This window comes from Pongo pygmaeus, chromosome 9 (assembly GCF_028885625.2).
Source record: "Pongo pygmaeus isolate AG05252 chromosome 9, NHGRI_mPonPyg2-v2.0_pri, whole genome shotgun sequence".
NCBI classification, from domain to species: Eukaryota; Metazoa; Chordata; class Mammalia; order Primates; family Hominidae; genus Pongo; species Pongo pygmaeus.
Window position 1 is genome coordinate 89,368,274 of NC_072382.2, and position 18,249 is coordinate 89,386,522.

Here is an 18,249-nt window from a genome sequence, read left to right on the forward strand (position 1 = left end):
GGAAAACTAGAGAATAAATTCATGCTTACATGTTAAATAGAATTGTGTTTGTTAAACTGACAGATAGTATCTTCATGAATTTTAGTGAAAAAAAAATTTATGCTTGATTTCAAAAGTCTGTTTATATGTTCACATAGCAGTGACGCTGGGCACAAAATAGGATGGAAATTATATTCAATCAGTAACAATAAAAAGAAAATGTATCTCGTCTCCTTGGAGGCCTTCCAATGATTCCGACCCTGGCTATGCCTTCCAGTGCTATTTCTGTGCCACCATGTGGTGAAAAGATCAAAGGTATGTGGCAGCATGCCAGGAGGTCCAGGAAGCCAAACTTTAAACGGTGCATACTCCTGGAGCCCTACTGCAGTTCAAGGAGGGTAAAAACATCATTATAGCGAATTTTAATGCAGAAAATACGTGGGTTTTGCACAAAACTCTGAAACTCACAATGTTAAGGTGAAATTTCCAAGCATGCAGCCAGTATCCCCAGTGATTGCAGATACTCTGGTGGGAAATGCTGAGATTCAGTGCTCGAAGGTGCTCAAAGAGAACTCGGTTTTGAAGATCTAGGTTTTAAGCATGACTCCATCACTTGCCAGCTGTGTGACCTTAGACACATCACTTGCCCTCTAAGTTGAGTATCTGTGCAAAGAGGTTAAATTACATGATCTTTTTGGTCCTTTCCAGCTTGAAAAGGCTGTGGTCCACGTTTATGTTTCAGAGCTCTGACTGCCTTATTCTCCTGTCACATAATTTCTAAGAGAAGGCATATGTTACTTAGCATAGAGGTTTCATATCCACTGTGAAATATCTCTGGGAGATTCCAAAAATCTATTTAAATCTAAGCTGCTAGTATTTCACTCATTAAGCTATTATTGCTCACCTACTGAAGACTAACCAATACTCCCAAATACAAGATACACACCATAGAAAATAAATTCACCAATATCCAGATTTTGTCAAAACTCTTATTTCTTTTCTCTGAGGTCTCAGGCTCATCAAATATCCAAGGATAATTTTAGGATTCACTAGGCATTATCTGAGTATATCTCCCTGTCATAAAGGTTCATAGTTTTGTTTTTAATTGAAATATCTTCAAATGCTTTTCCTTCTTAAGTAAGTGCTTACATAGGTAACATAAGTGAATTTTACCGAGTCAGTGATAAAAATTTCCTGAAGTAAACATAAACTCTATAATGCAGTTATCTTTAAAACTTTATTTTAAAAATATGAGCATTTATTTTAAAAGTTTTGATAATTATTGCCATTATTTTCTTGTGATTGGTACAATTTAAAAATAAGTCTATGTTTTCACATTGATTTTTAAAAATATAGCATCTGTTTGAATTACAAATAAGCAAACTCCATTACTTCATAGCTGACCATCTTCCACTTAATCGAATACTTAGAAAAAAATGGCCAGTGGCCGATTGAAAGGTATATTAAAATTAAGGGCAGTTTTAATTCTAAAGACAAAAATCTTCATGGAAATCTATTTGTAAGCTTCTGAAATTGCTGCTGAAAGTCTCCAGTCTGTGAATATACCAATTCCCTTTTACAGCTGATGTAGATCATTATGAAATACTGGGAGGCATACCCTACAATTTAGGAATTGGTGTGGCTGCCACTGCTATGCTCTCAATTGCACACTCATCAGTTCCTCTGCGGATCCGGAAGTAGCCATCCTCACCCCAGCCGGTGCCCCAGCTGTTTTTAACAATCCAGTAATCCATCCCAGAGGCTGAGTCAGTGCCATAGCCCACAAGCAGAACAGCATGATTAGTCAGCTCAAAGGGGTTGAAAGGGTCTCTTAGACCAGTGTGGTGGTAGATCCCCTTTTTGTAGTGGAGGAAGTCATCATATACTTCAAAAGCAACTGCCATAGGCCCATGATGGACCAACTCAAGTTTCATCAGGGCTTCATTGCAGCCTCCATAGAAACCTCCCACATAGTGGTACTCAGAGGAGTAATAACGAAAGCAGTCTTCCTTCATTTTGCATGGAGAATCAGTGCCTGTGTAGGGGAAGCAAGCTTCTTCCACCAGCCCAAAATCTTGGGCATACTTTCCTGCAATGAGGTATGGGAAGCCGCCTTCACAGCCTGAAGATGAATAACACATATGGTTACCCCTTAGTAGAGAAAGGATTATCCCATTTTCTATTTTTTCTTCTTTGCTCCATTATTCTTTGCATGTTACCCCTGAAAGTGGTTCTTAGCTTAAGCATCACTTCATTCATCCATCCATTTTCCAACTAGCTAACTATCCTTTCATCCTCCTTCTACTTAACAGGTATCTACTTAGCACCTAATATGGATGTAGCTATGGCAAAGTGGTTAAGTGGGGAGGCTCTGAAGCCTATATAGGTTTAAAGCCAAAGCTGTGAAGAGTTTAACTTCTCTGAATCTCTGCTTACTTACCTGTAAAATCTAGATGGTAGTACTACTTTCCTCATAGGGTTAAATTAGTTACTTCATGTAAAAATAGCAAAAGTTAGGTATTATGGTCTTTGCTAAGCAGCCAGACCCCACACCTTGGCTCTTTCTCAAGCAAGTTTTTTCCCTGACAACCTCTTGCCGAAATGTCTTTCCTACCTTCCTCATGCAGTCCTGGCCCTATTATATATATTATAACTCTGTACTTTTTCTTCACTGTTCTTCACACTGTTGTTATAATTATTTAATCTCTATCTCTCACTTAACTGTAAGCTTCATGAGGATAAAGATTGTCTTGATATATTATAGCCCCTATAGCCTACAAGTCACAACTAGTATTACATATTTTAGAAAGAATGAAAGGCTCACTGGCAAATAATCACTCATCAGCAGTTTCACTGGTGAGCTGGGAAATTCCTAGTGGCCAAATCTGGGCTTGACAGCATAAACCTTTAAAATGGTAACGTTTCTCCCTCAATCAATTATAGCTGTGTTTTCAACATACATCACATACAGCCGGATCTGAAAGCCTAAGTACAGATTTTTTTTTTCATAACAGGGCCTCACTCCGGTTGCCCAGGCTGGAGTGCAGTGGCATGATATCGGCTCACTGCAGCCTTGACCTCCTAGGCTCAGGTGATTCTTACACCTCCAACTCCTGAATAGCTGGGACTACAAGCACATGCCACCACGCCCAGCTAATTTTTTGTATTTTTAATAGAGATGGGGTTTCGCCGTGTTGCCCAGGCTGGTCTCAAACTCTAGGACTCAAGAGATTCACCTATCTCAGCCTTCCAAAGTGCTGGGGTTATAGGCATAAGCCACTGCACCTAGCCCTAAGTACAGAATTTTAAAATTCTCCCAGAGAGAAACCAGTGTTAGTATGGTTTTAATAAAAGTTGGGTTTTGGAGATGATGATTAGAAGTGAAACTCCAATGCTAAAAGCTGTGAGACCTTCAAATTATTAGAAAAATTTATTTGTTCCTGTTCCCTGTCCATAAATAGGGATTATGCTTACTACTTCTCAGAGTTTTGAGCATTGTTAGGCAATATATGTAACAGGCAGAGCTCACTCAATATATAGTAACTATGACATTTTGCTGGATGGCACAGTGAATTCCATGAGAAACCATCCATTAATAAGTGATAGGGCCAGACTTGCACCCAGATTTTCTGACTATAGACATTGCGCTCTCTCTACTGCATTATCCTTTTGCCTTTGCCAACAACAGCCAGCCGCACACAGGTAAATAGCTCATAAATGGTGTCTGAAATGCAACACTTACCTTGAGCATACTGGCTACAAGACACAACCTCCTGAGGGCTTAGGATTGGGGTCTGAGAATTGCTGGTTAGTATACGGATTCTCGCTTCTAGCATACCCATAGAAGCAAATGAGTAGCAGCTGCCACAGGATGCTGGCGATGAAAAAAAGATACATAATCCAAGAGACATCTGAAGCCTCACAGAGAATCATGCAAAAACCTTAGTGAATCACATACATTAATGTTTATACTGAATGTTGTTGTTTATAAGAATCAGCACAATAAGAAGACTCGACTAACAAGCATTGTTGAGCTTATTAAGGCAATCATTAAGATTTCATCCTTTTTCATCAAAAGGCAAACATTAGTACATGGGACTTTCTTTGAGAACATTTTAGAAACTAAAAAAACCCCTCATAATTTCTGAGAAGCTTTTGGCAATATTCTTGATAGTGATGAAAGGATTTATGTCTACAACATTCAAAGCCATCAGGTTGGGAGAAAACTGTGGAGGAATACACGTGAGCTGAGCTTTCAAATATCTCTAATGCAATGAGATGAAGGTTTATGTCCCTCCAAAATCATGTTAAAACCCCAATCCCGAAAGTGATGGTCTTAGGAGGTGGGGCCTTTGGGATTAGTGACCTAATACAAAAGGCTCCAGAGAGAACTCTCATCCCTTCTACCATGTGAAGTTATAGAGAGAAGTCAGTCTGTGAGCCCTGTTTCCTTTTAACTACTGCCATTTCTGATGTTCCCTAAATTCTCCCCCTAAAAATCTCAGATTGACCATATTGTACACTGTTTTGCTACTGAGACATTATCTAAATTATGAAGATCAGAAAAGCACTTGGAAGAAGGTCCTGTGAATTCATCTAGTGTACAACATGCTCACTTGATAGATAACATGTAACGGTGGCTCAGAAAGAAGCAATGAGCTGTCCCAGGACACACAGCTAATAGATAGCAGGGACAAGTGCCTTACTGTCTCCTAAGGCAGGATTAGTGTCCTTTTCAATTTATGGGTCTGTGTCTACTTTAACAAATATTCAGATTTTCTCTCCCTGTCTCGTAGTCACTAGACAGAGCAAAATTAGCTTATATCTTTTGTTTTCAAAACCATGCAGATGATACTATCCATAGGACCCATCCTTCAAATGATGGAATGTCAAAGAACATTGTACATTGTACACTGAACATACAATTATGTTCAGCAGTACCTTCCAACAGTGAAGAACACACTGAACTAGGAGTGAGTATACTTTTTTTTTTTTCCTCTTTTCTTGTTTTGCCCCTCATTAGTTGTGCAACACTGGACAACTTACAAATACACCTTGGCGCCTCATGAAAGGAAACCAATGTCAAAGAAATAACACATCCCAGGAGAGTCTGGAAAGGGCCCCTTTCTGACCACCCAGCTTTCTTGGCCCACAGCAGCCATGGAAATAATCTCTCTCAGTACTGGTCATTAAACTTCCATTATCCGACCATTGATCACTGTGGGAGGCACAGGCCGCAAGTGCATTCAAGGGCTCTGAATGTGTTCTATTTACAGAGCAATCACAGGAACAAGGGAAGAAGATAACCTTCATCAAGCCCCTGACCTGTAAGAATGTGTCAGCTACCAAGGTAATTAATGCCTCATTTCAACAGCCAAGGCCAATCTGATTCTAAAAGAGCCATTTATCTCTTAAGAATACTGCAATGCAATAAAGAATAAGAAGCAAATCTAGCCCAGCCAGAGCTCTGCAATAATCAAATTTCTACAATCTCAAATAGATAGTATTATTTTCATATGGTATAACTATGTTCAGCAGCACCTTCTAACAGTGAAGAACATGCTGAACTAGGAGTCAGGAGTCAGGATTCTTTTTTTTCCCCCTCCTCTCGTTTTGCCTATCATTAGTTGTGCAACACTGGACACTTGACCTTTTGACACTGTTTTTTCTTTTTAATCTTTTGTGTAAAATGAATTGGGTGGAGCAGTTTAAGGTCTCTGCCTTCCTGCTCAAATAACATAAACAGCATTTTGAAACAAGACTTAAATGGACTAGACTTTACGCATTATGAAAACACTCTGTATTTCCTAATTAATGTGACCCAGGAGAGACACTTCCTTTCTCTCTTAAAAATACAATAATAAATAAAAACAGCATAGCTGGGAGAAGAACAAAGAAAGCCCATTCTGCCCTATTTCTAAGCTTCTCTTCCCTCTCATACCTCAAAGTATTAATAAATCTAGCTATAAGGCTTGTTCTTAAATCTGTTTTCAAGTGTAAAGGTAAAACCTCATTTGTCCTCCCACTATTTCTTTTTTCTTTAATTTCAATTTGCTCTCTGACTACAGAAAAGCTGTGAATTCCCTTAATTGCAGCTAATTCTGAATTCTGGGTTATACAGAACACTGGTATTGGCAAAGTTGGTGGGAATTTTCAAGTAGCCCAATTAGCAGGAAGAGAAAATACTTTTTTCTCCAACTTACAGTATAGAATACCAAAAGAAAGTCAAAAGAGGAACCTTTAAGTACATTATTTTCTCAAGTACCTGACAAGATACTGTAGATGAGGGATCAATTCAAAAGCGATTAATCCATCAAAGCCCTCTGTTTTGAAATTGCCATTTCTCTGTACAAATCATACTTATAACAGTCAAAGAATAAAGAACATGGGAGAAAATAACAGCTTTTACCAAGCTATATGAAAACCAATGTCAAATAATTTGGCTTTAGAAAGTCAAATTTCCTTTCCCTGAATTATTATCTCATATAACTTGTCAATCATATCTTTTGGGAAGGGTTTGCTAAACTTTTCTACCTTCTCTTATGTTACCAATGAATTTAAAAAATGTTTTATTAAAGTAGTTATCATGTTTTACTTTAATGTTTTGCTTGTATGTCTTGCTAAACTGTAAATCACTAGGAGAAGGACTATGTCACGTTAGTCTTCATTTCCTCTGCCATTAAAAAAATCCTAACATATTTTAGATGTTCTGGTAACAACACCAGAAGCAACACTATAGTATCAGTAGCTCACATTATATCATGCCAATGCTAGTCATGTGCCAGGACCTCAATGATCAAGTCAACACATGATATGCACTATTAATTAATCCTCTTAAATAGGCATAAAAAATCTATTTGGTGATAGCGTAACTTGCAATCTCTTAACATGCACCCTTCAATTTCACTTTCCATTCATTTCTCAATTATCTTCAAATTTATCTTATTTCCAATCCCACTTTCCAAAGAAGCCCTCCCCAGGAAATTGAGAAGGTAGGGAAAGATTTCAGGACCTATACTTTCTTTAGAGCTGAAGAGCCCAGAATAACTGGTAGAAAAGCAAAGAGACAAGACCCTTGGTGTCTGATGAAAAACAGAAATGTTGCTCACTGGCTGTTATAAGACCTACCTGGGGCCCTCAACATTCAGAACACTACAAGAATTCAGTGAGATGGGAGCTTGGAGGGCAAGTGATGAAAATGAGACATGGCAGAGACTGATTATCACTAAAAGTTTAGGAAAGGGAAACAACAGTTTATCTTTGGGTACTATAAATTTATAATCCTCCCAGGAGACACTAATCAGAATGTTTCCAGACAGCAAATACTAAACCTATTTTATAGTAACAAATCAGCCATGGGTAGCATTATCTTCAAAATGAGCTTAGAAGTAATAAAACTGAGTATTGCATAGATTCTCCAAGTCATTGTTGGCTAAAACTCAGGATAACAAGATAATTTGCTATCAAGTGCAGTTAGAGGACATGTTACAAAATCAACTCATATTGTATCAAATTTCTGAAAATAATTGGTAAAATTCAATGATAGGAATACTTTTCATGAACCTGGGCTCTGCCCTCATGCCATCGCTCAGGAAGCTGGGTTAATACTTACCATCACATATCGTATTCTAATGCAAAGTGAATTGAAGGGTCCTTACACAGCTCAAAAAATCTACCAGGAAAATAATTTAAGGATTTATTTTACGGGTTCATGTAGTAATTAATAACTAAATTAATGGGGGTGGGGGAATAGAGGAACAGGTATCAAAGAAAGATTCCAACAAACCACTTGCAGAATGGTACACGATTCTTTGCTTCTACTAGAATCTTTCCTACTAGGAGGGCAAATGAGTTTGTCTTACATATCACTCTGATTGTCACTAGCTACCTAGAAAATATATTGAGAAGTGTACTGAAGAAATGCTAAGCTCAGTAGAAAAGAAAATTTTTTACCAAAGTTTGTCATGGATATAAAAGGAAAGAATAATTCATAGGCCACCTATTTTCTATTTCTGTAATAGGGGGATCATGCCCATTCCATCTAGGTATCCCCGAAATCCATCACACAGAGCAACTGTTCAATAGTTCAGAACAAATTAATAAAAAACTTAGGCTTATTTTTTACCTTGGTTTCGAACAGGACTGACAAAATTGATACCATGAACATTTCTCCAGTCCCAAGATGTTGGCAAATGCAAAACCTTTTGCTGTATTTCAGCAGTCAGTGGTGCAGGTTTGGGCCTAGAAAGGAAATATACATTTGATATCAACATATAATCTTTCCTTTGAGGATGATTTCCTAAACTCTATTATAATTCTATAATTTCAGCTACCAGACTAGCTAGGATCTAGATTCAGACCCAAAGAACACCTGTTCTATGAGTGATTCAATGTGTCAATTACACAACGGAGTTGTGTAAATGGCTTTCATTCACTGTTTCTTTTTCAGGATCTAGTATTGACAATCTTCCCTTGTGAAATGACACTGGTTTTGTATATCACTGTGATGTTATTTTTAGTTTGCCTGAATAGCTGCATTCTTACTCATTTTTGAAAGATTTTTGACCAAGAAAGAGATGAGAAGTAGAAGATATAAGAAGGGTTTAGAGAAAACAGAGGAATCACTGATGTTTGACTTAGGAGACAGACACGTTGGTAGTGGGGTGGCTGTAAAAGAAGTGAAGTTGGCAAAGGGAAAAAAGGGTCTATGTGAGGCAGGAGAATAGGTTCTGGAGGCAGGGAACATAAGGCCAATTCACACTGACTTCCTAGAACTAAATAAAATGGAAACACTTCAGCAATGGCAGGAATGTGAACGGCTTTGTCACTTCACTTCATCCTCTCCGTTTACATGGGACACAACCCCCAGGAGTAACATCCTCTCCATTAACACAGGGCCCATACTGAGTAAATGACTTTGTAACTTTACTCCACCCTCTTCATTTACACAGGGCATACACCAGGTAACCAATGGGAAACCTCTAGAGGGTATTGAAACTCCAGAAAATTCTGTAACCAGGGCCTTGAGTCATTTACTTAGGCCCACTCCCATCCTGTGGAGTGTGTTCATTTTCAATAAATCTCTGCTTTTGTTGCTTCATTCTTTCCTTGCCTCATTTGTGTGTTTTGTCCAATTCTTTGTTCAAGAAGCCAAGAACCTGGACACCCTCAACCAGCAACATAAGCATAACACAGGCTGACTAGCTCCGTAAACAACAGATAAAACTGTTTCATTATAGAACCACACCTTATATGATAGTGTTGGGCTGTAAGACACACAAAGGAGAGTTGCCTAGGCCCATGAATGAACAGACATTTTTGGGAAGTGAGAAAATTGTTCTAACAGCTTCTCTGTATTAGCGATTTCACACATACATACACATGCACACACACCCACACACACACACACACACAGAGAGAGAGAACCACAGCTTTAGACACATTTGACTTCTTGGAGTTTCCCCAAGACTGCCAAATGGCCTCTCTGTTCTATATCTTTATGCTGCTGCTCCTGTAACCTCAAGTGCCTGTTGCTCACCACTTAAAACTCCCCTAAGAATTTTTCCCTAACTTCTAATTTTTAAAACTGCTCATAAAGTAGCCTCCACTCACCAGCCCCCAGTGAAAACTCACTTCCTCTCTCTCTCTCTGCTCCTTCAAATTTTTTTTAGGGCACTACAGTCACAATGTGGTAAAAATTATTGTTTGTTACTATAAACTATTTGAATTTCTTATTCAACTGAGCATTGTCATATCACACTGTTCTAATTTTTCAGTGGTTACCAGATGTTTTTTACTAGGCTAAAATTTAGTCAATGGCAAAGATTCTTTCTGGGCTACTTCATGCCCTCTGCACCTATCCACAAATGGTCCCGTCTCTCACAACTTCTCTTAGATATAACACAGGTTAAGAATACATGACAAGGGGCCAGGCGCGGTGGCTCACGCCTGTAATCCCAGTATTGGGAGGCTGAGGCGGGCAGATCATGAGGTCAGGAGATCGAGACCATCCTGGCTAACACAGTGAAACCCCGTCCCTACCAAAAATACAAAAAAAAATTAGCTGGGCATGGTGGCGGGTGCCTATAGTCCCAGCTACTCAGGAGGCTGAGGCTGGAGAATGGCATGAACCCAGGAAGCAGAGCTTGCAGTGAGCCAAGACTGCACCACTGCACTCCAGCCTGGGTGACAGAGCAAGACTCTGTCTCAAAAAAAAAAAAGAATACCTGACAAAATGGAACTGAGATGAAACAAAGAGAAAAACAACAATGATTTCTTCAAAAATAGCAATTGTAACCCTGACAATTGTTTAGACTAGAGAAACGCTAGTTAATTGTTCACTAATTTTTTCTCCTAAGCCAGTCACATTGGTTGAAGATATACATGATACAGAGATAAATATGAGATGGTCATTAACAATATGGAAGACAATGTTAAGAGGCATAATATACACAAAGATTACTATAACAAATAGAAGTTATAGTAATGCTATAAAACACACAATTTGGACAAAGTCTAAATAATCAAGGATCATAAAAATCTATGCCTCATAGGTAATTTTATATATAGGGTGAGAGAAAAAACAAAGCTTGGACATTTCTTCTAAGATGTATAAATAAAAACTAAGATGCAAACAAACTATTTCCATCTTTGAATGGAAATAGTTTCTGTGGTTTCACATTGAGAGAGTATGTTGAAGAAGAAACTCAATTTTTTTTTTTAATTCTCTCACTGAACACTATCAACTGTCAACACAAAAGACTTCTGTGATCAAATGCATGTGGGTTTCTCCCCACAAATCAAGCAAACAACCAATTTCACAGTGAATACTAGCTGGGTGTCCTCCAATCCTGCTTTGACACTGTGTACCTAGAAATGGCATCAGATCTCACAGGCTGAGGGCTCCGTCCCACAAAATTGCCCCCTACTTCCAATGCCAATTGAAAGCCCTAGGTTGTTTACCTGTGCTTCTGACCAACCAGCTATAATGTGGGGATCCTATGGCACCCTGCTTGGGTTCAATTAATTTGCTAGAGTGACTCACAGAACTCAGAGAAATACTAACTAATGTTTAGTGGTTTATTATAAAAGATACTACAAATGAAACGGATGAAGAAATGAGTAGGGCAAGGTATGGGGGAAGGGGCACACAACTTCCATGCCCTCCCTGAGCAAGCCACCCTCCAGGAACTTCCATGTGTTCAGCTATCTGGATGCTCTCTGCACCCTGTCCTTCTGAGCCTTATAAGGAGACTTCATTAAATAGGGACAATTGACAACCATGTAGAGATGTGACTGGACATAAAGGGTATGATGTAAACACAGCAAGGCCTGTCCAGATTCTTCTGAGCCTCTCTCTGTTCAGCGTTCCTTCCTTTAGGGTATGACACAGGACATCTTTGGAAATGAAGGTCTTATGACCCAAGATCAGAAAGGCAGGAGAAGATTAGAGTGCTGCCCTGGTCAGGTAAGAAGAGGGCGGAAGAAGATCAGAGAGAGAGAGAGATTCTGTTTTCTGAGGCCTACTTCTGAGGCCTAATGTGCCCCAACGTTAAAAGATAGTGACAAGGGCTATGGGAGTTATGAGCCAGGAACTGTGGACAAAATCCAGTATGTGTTAACTAGTTGTCTTGTTTAAACCTAAGAATATACTAATATAAAGGATAAAAAAGAAATTTACGTTTGGCAGCATAATGTAATTTCAGGGCATATGATTTTATCACTTACTATTTGTTTAACATTTGGCAAGGAACCTAACATTACGAAACTACAGTTCACTTCTATTTAAGTGGGTATAATCATGCTTACCTCAAAGGGTTGTTATGAAAATTCAATGTAATAATGGGTAACAAGTGCTTAGAACAGTGCCTTTGTCTGATAAGTCCTTAATAAAATGGCAGCTGTTATGAAGATAACATCCATGTCATTAACAGGACTAAATAAGATGCTGACACAGTTTAAAGCAATTATCTGGCACAAAACAGTCATTTCAATATTAAGTTCCTTTTTTCTACCATCCTATAAGGCAGAGATTTGCCCATCATTGCACACACAAACAAAACAAAAACAGTGTAAGAACTGAGGCTTAATGATGTTGTCAAAGGTGTTTGACCCAGAGCAACTCCATCTTGAATAGGAGTTGGGTAAGATGAGGCTGAGACCTACTGGGCTGCATTCCCAGACAGTTAAGGCATTCTGAGTCATAGAATGAAATAGGAGGTCAGCACAAGATTCAGGTCATAAAGACCTTGCTGATAGAACAGACAGGCTGCAGTAAAGAAGCCAGCTAAAACCCATCAAAACCAAGATGGCGATGAGAGTGACCTCTGGTCTTTCTCACTGCTACACTCCTACCAGCACCATGACAGTTTAAGAATGCCATGACAGGCCAGGCTTGGTGGCTCACGTCTGTAATCGCAGCCCTTTGGGAGGCCGAGGTGGGCAGATCACCTGAAGTCAGGAGTTCAAGACCAGCCTGGCCAACATGGCAAAACCCTGTTTCAACTAAAAATACAAAAATTGGCTGGGCATGGTGGGTCATGCCTGTAATCCCAGCTACTCGGGAAGCTGAGGCAGGAGAATCATTTAAACCCAGGAGGCAGAGGTTGCAGTGAGCCGAGATTGCTTTACCGCACTCCAGCCTGGACAACACAGTGAGACTCTGTCTGAAAAAAAAAAAAAAAAAAGAACGCCATGACATGGTCTAAAAAGGGGAGGCATGAATAATCCATCCCTTGTTTAGCATATAATCAAGAAATAACCATAAAAATGGACAACCAGCTGCCCTCAGGGCTGCTCTGTCTATGGAAAAGCCATTCTTTTATCCTTTACTTTCTTAATAAACTTGCTTTCACTTTGCACTGAGGACTCGCCCTAAATTCTTTCTTGCTCAAGATCCAAGAGCCCTCTCTTGGGGTCTGGATCAGGACCACTTTCCAGTAACACTGTGAAAATGAAGAGAGAGCAAGAGGAGTTTGGGGGATAAAAGGGTGAGAATTACAAACATTTTGAGTACAAGATACATGATTGGCTCTTAATCTTTTGGCCCACATTCTTTACAAATCTAGTGAAAGCTCTAGATTCAGAAATGCTCATAAACAATAAATGTTGTCTGTAATTTCAACAGTTTCAAAGACTCCCTATATCTCAAGTTAAGAATCTTTGAGAGTTTCTATTATGTCATTGGATTCTTAGAACAGAACTAATTTATATACAAAAATGCTAGTGAAAAATCAGGAAGCCAGACTATAATATCTGCTTTCATATTTCCTACTTCACTCAATTCCATCTCCTTATCTTAAACCTTCTATAAAGCTTTAGTCATGAAAACAGTCCTTCATAAACCCAGCCCTTGTCTAAAACAAAAGTGGTTGGCTGGAGGGAGAAGGGAGCTTTAGGAGGAGTCCTCAGAAACATGGCATATGACACATGGTAAAGCAGCTGTGACTGAGGCTCCCATCCTTCAGGCAGGAGCCACAGTCTCCCTAGGCTCAAGTGCTAACACTCCTCCTCTTGATGCTTGTTTGGATTTTTGTTGTTGAATAGATCTTAGCTTCCTGTCTCATACAGATACATTAAGACACATTACGACTTCACTTTAGTGAATCTGAGAAGGGGATATGATATGCTCCGTTTTCCAATTTTGATTAACTACAGCATCTCACAGACAAGAAATTCCCTAGAATAAACTTTGAGAAATACTGCAAAAGATTCTTTTAAGAAAGGGGTAGAATTATGGGAGGATGCCATCAGTTGGATAGGAAAAACCTTCACATAGTCTCACAGGTGAAAAATGCCACACCTTAGCATTATTAGTCTGCAGATGAAAAAGTAATGTTGATATGGACAGGAGACAGGGAAATACTGGGTAGAAGAGGGTGGTTCCTCAGCAAAGGCCCCACCCTCAAGCCTGAAGACCCAAGGCCCTAAGTGAAGACAGGCATTTCTGTTTTCATACCAAAAAAGGTGCCTTTTGGCCCGCCACGCCCCCCATCCTTCCCCCATATAAACCCAAAATCTTAGCGGGCACAGACACAAGGAGCTGTACATCGAGAGGAGCAGAGGAACAGAGCGGCACAGAGCTGTGGAGAGCGGTGGGGCAGCACAGCAGAAAAGGAGGGAAGAGGTGTCTGAACCCAGAGGAGAACAGGAACAAGTGGACTCCAGGGTAAGAACACCTTTCCCCTCCATCCCCCTTCTCTGGCTGAGAGTCGTCTCACGGAGAGCCATCTCCACCACTCAGTAAAACCTTGTGCTCATCCTTCCAGCCCACGTGTGATCCGATTCTTCTGGTACACTGAGCAAGAACTTAGACTGTCACATTGGCCCCTTGTCCTTGCAATAAGGCATGGGGTCTAATGACCTGATTAACACAAGCCATCTGTAGACGGCAAAGCTGAAAGAGCACACTGTAACACATGCCCAGTTGGCCTTCGGGAGTCTCCAACACCCACTCCTAGACACTGCTGTGGGGCCAGAGCCCAAAAGCACCCCCCATGGCCTCTGCACCTGCCCCTCTGCATGCTCCCCTTAGGGGTTTGGGTGGCAGGGCAGTGGGCAACCAAAGGTGTGAGGAGCCACACCTCTGTCATATGCCTGCGAGGGGGATAACGGAACTCTCACATTTCAAAGTGTTTTAGTTGAGTAATTATTAATCAATTAGTAGCCTATTCAAATAATACAAATTTGAGCCATGAACTCTACAGATATTAGAGGATTAAACATTGTATTCTCTGAGAATTTGAGGCTATTTCAATGTATTAAGGAAAAATAACCTACCTATAAAATTTTTCAAATTCTGCTAGCTCCCCATTGCTTTCCAATTCCTTACCCCTTAGTCACATGATCCTAAAGGAACTATATTAGATAGATGTAGATCCTAAGCTAGATCCAGCTATAGTTTCGAAAAACTAATTTTTTTAAAAATTACCTAAATTTCTGACTAGACAGATTCGAAGTATTATGATATAATTTCCCAAACTAAGAAATATACCATGGGGCTTATAGGTAAAGATGAAAAATGCCACCTCTGGTTGAGAGTAGTAGAGCTATACTGATAATTTTTTTTTTTTTTTTTTTTTTTTTTTTTTTTTTGCTGGACATCAAAGCATGGAGAGGATTTTGAGATTTTTTTTAGGTGGCAAATTTTACAGTTACTGTAGGCAAGTTGAGGGCTATTTGAGGCAAAGGGAACAGCACAAATGAAGATGAAAAATGAAAGTTTTCATTCATTGTGTGTCATATCGTTTGAAAGCAGAGCAAGGTGATAAATACAGTTATGGTCATAATTAGATGGGTTTGGATACCAGGCTAAATGTATCCATTAGGTAGTGGGCAGTAACACACTCCCGTAATCACCCAACGGGTTCTCCTTCCTCACATCCTACACAGAGCTGATTATCAAGACAGGGAAATTGCAATAGAAAATGAGTTTAATTCATGTAGAGCCGGCTGTATGGAAAACTGGAGTTTTATTATTACTCAAATCAGTCTCCCAGAACTTGGTATAAGAGGATGAAACTAGAAGCATTTCATAAAACAGCTAAGAATGGGAACCAGGAGAGGTAGCGACCAAAGAGATAGCAGGCATGAAACCGCCTTTGCAAAAATTATACCAGTGAGAAAACTATGAGAGTGAAAGAGATCTGAGCTAACCCAACCCCCATCTTGCCTTCTACTTAAATATTCCTGGGCTATTGGGCCAAGCTAACTTTGGAAGTCATTTCGGCTATAGTTTAAATGACAATGGGCCTTGCCCTGAAACCCAACCACTTTTGTGAAGCTAATGGAGGCAGTCAGGCTGTGGGGAGAAGAGGAACCTGCGTCCAGCTAAGGCGCAGACTTGAGAGATTGTCAGCCATTATTCCAGAGGTTATAAGACATGCAACTCCGTCAATTACTCCAGCAAATAACATCATTATTGTAGAACCTAAGACTGGCTTTTTGAAATATCTTTTCAGGGAAATTTTATATTTATTTTATTTATTATTTTATTTTATCTTACCTTATCTTATCTTGTTTTATTTTATTTTATTTTTGCATGTCTGACACCCATGGCTCTACCTGGACCCAGCAACCCCACTCCTATGGCCCCACTTAGAAGCAATTCAGCCCACAGGAGGACAGCTTCAACTCCCTGTGATTTCACCTATCCCAACCAATCAGCAGCAAGCATCTGTTACCTGGCCACCCCCACCCCTTCCCCCAAGCTGCCTTTGAAAAACCCCTACCTATGAGCTTTGGACAAGATAATTTGAATATGAACTCCATCCCCCACGTGGCATGGCCAGCCTAGTATCTCTTAAGGTCTTTCTCTACTATATTGCCATGGTCTTTCTTTATGCAGCAGGCAGGAAGAACCCCTCAGGTGGTTACGGGCAGGAGGCTAATCCATAGCATGTGGCTCTGCATGCCAGAGCGTAGAAAATGGAAAGGGGGCAATGGAAACAACAGACATGTGAAAGAAAAACTCATAAATAGGACTTGGAGAGTGACAGAATATGTATCAATAGGAGATAAAGATCGTTAACAGATCACATAAAAAGTTACAACTGGGGTGACCAATAAAATGGCGAGCAACACCGGTAGGACTGGTTAGGAGGGAGGATGGTATTCAGCATTCATATTTTTATTAATGATAAAATGTGTGCTTTATTACCTTGGGATTTTTCGACTGTGGCCACCACTTCTCCTAATCATATCTCCCAGGGTAAGAGTCTCATATTCCTTGTATGTAGTTGCAGTCCAAGACTTCTGAATGGCGTTGATAGCTTTCACAAAGTTGTGATCATATTTGTAGAGCCTATTAGAATACCTGTCCCCAAAAATGAGATCATTTCAGATATAGTCTTTACTGATGTAAATAGAGTAATTAAAACAGGCATTCACACTCTGCGCCTAAGTGGAAAGTGGTACAATCTTTCAGGAAGGTAATTGGCAACATGTATCAATAGCCTAGAATAGCCTGGCATGTCTCCTCTAAAAATAAAAGTTCAAGTTAACTAAGATGCACGTATAAGGATTTTCCATGAAGTACTTTTAAACTACTAACAGATTGTAAATAACAGAAATAAATATTCTAAGGTAAGGGACTGATTAATGATATTTCATTTTCTATATAATATATTCATTAAAAATGTCTAGAAAGTTATTTAATGATATGGAAGAGTGCTCACAACTATATTATATTAAATGAGAAGATATCAAAGTTTATACATAATCATAACCAATTTATCAACTTTTGCACAGTAATATATGTATATTATATGTATATTAATGTGTATGTATAATACATACGTATGTATGTATGCATACACACACACGCGCGCACACACTATAAATGCATTTTTAAAATGCCAAACATGGTTACCTCTGAGAGGTGGCATGAGATGCCAAGCTTTCTCCTACCCCCTACAGTTTCTACAGTGTACCTTTATAACCTTTTTAATAAGAAAAAAGAGAACAGCAAAACCTGTATGCAACATATATACAAAATGCAAGCATTATAACCATATGATACTAAAAGAAATTATACTTTATGGACATTTGGTTTATACTTGTTACTCAGAATTTAGTTCTTGAACCAATATCAGTAGCAACACCCGGAAGTTTATTAGAAATGCATACTGTAAGTACTCAGCCCAGATCACCTGAATCAGAATCTCCATTTTTTTTTTTAACAAGATCCCCAAGTGATTCACAATAACATTAAAATCTCAGCCACATTGGTTTACCTTGTGCCAAATGCTTGGATACATATGTAAATAGACTTAACACACAAAGAGCATATTTACAAAGCAGAAAAATTCAGGAAGCTGATTATTCACTTAATTAAAACATTTATCATACCTGTGTGCTAGACGCTAGGAATTATAGAACTCACCATATTATTACTATTAAATAAGAGTCTGTGGTTTCAGAGTGACTCACTAAGACTTCCATAAACATTCAACTATGCAAAACAAGATATAATTAACCTGAGGAACATTTTAGGCATACTGCAAACTTTCCTTTCTCTTATAAATCATGTGTGCAGAGAGAGAATTTTGATATGGTCTAAGAACCTAAGAGCACTGAAAATAATCAGAAAAACGTGCAACGAGGTTGATGTTTTAATGTTTTTGTCGAAGTTCTTTCCCACTTGTTGCAAAGTGTGAAAAAACCAGAGAGGTACCTTTATCAAGCAGATTATAAAACTGTATCATATGTATGACTACACTAACACAATAACAAAAACAAGTTATAGTTGTTTCATTGTTTCTTTAGGCAAAA

General features: G+C 39.1%; 1 protein-coding gene across 1 annotated transcript in view; it reads right to left on the reverse strand.

The window, feature by feature from the left end:
* Positions 1-1,197: 1,197 nt before the first annotated feature.
* CTSC (cathepsin C) overlaps positions 1,198-18,249 on the reverse strand; it is a 44,238-nt gene continuing 27,186 nt past the window's right edge. The window contains exons 4-7 of the mRNA XM_054439085.2: positions 16,637-16,792; positions 8,105-8,220; positions 3,722-3,853; positions 1,198-2,101 (exon numbers count right to left, since the gene is read on the reverse strand). Coding sequence (XP_054295060.1) covers positions 1,599-2,101; positions 3,722-3,853; positions 8,105-8,220; positions 16,637-16,792 — 907 coding nt within the window. The 3' untranslated portion in view covers positions 1,198-1,598. The remainder of the gene's footprint in view (positions 2,102-3,721; positions 3,854-8,104; positions 8,221-16,636; positions 16,793-18,249) is intronic.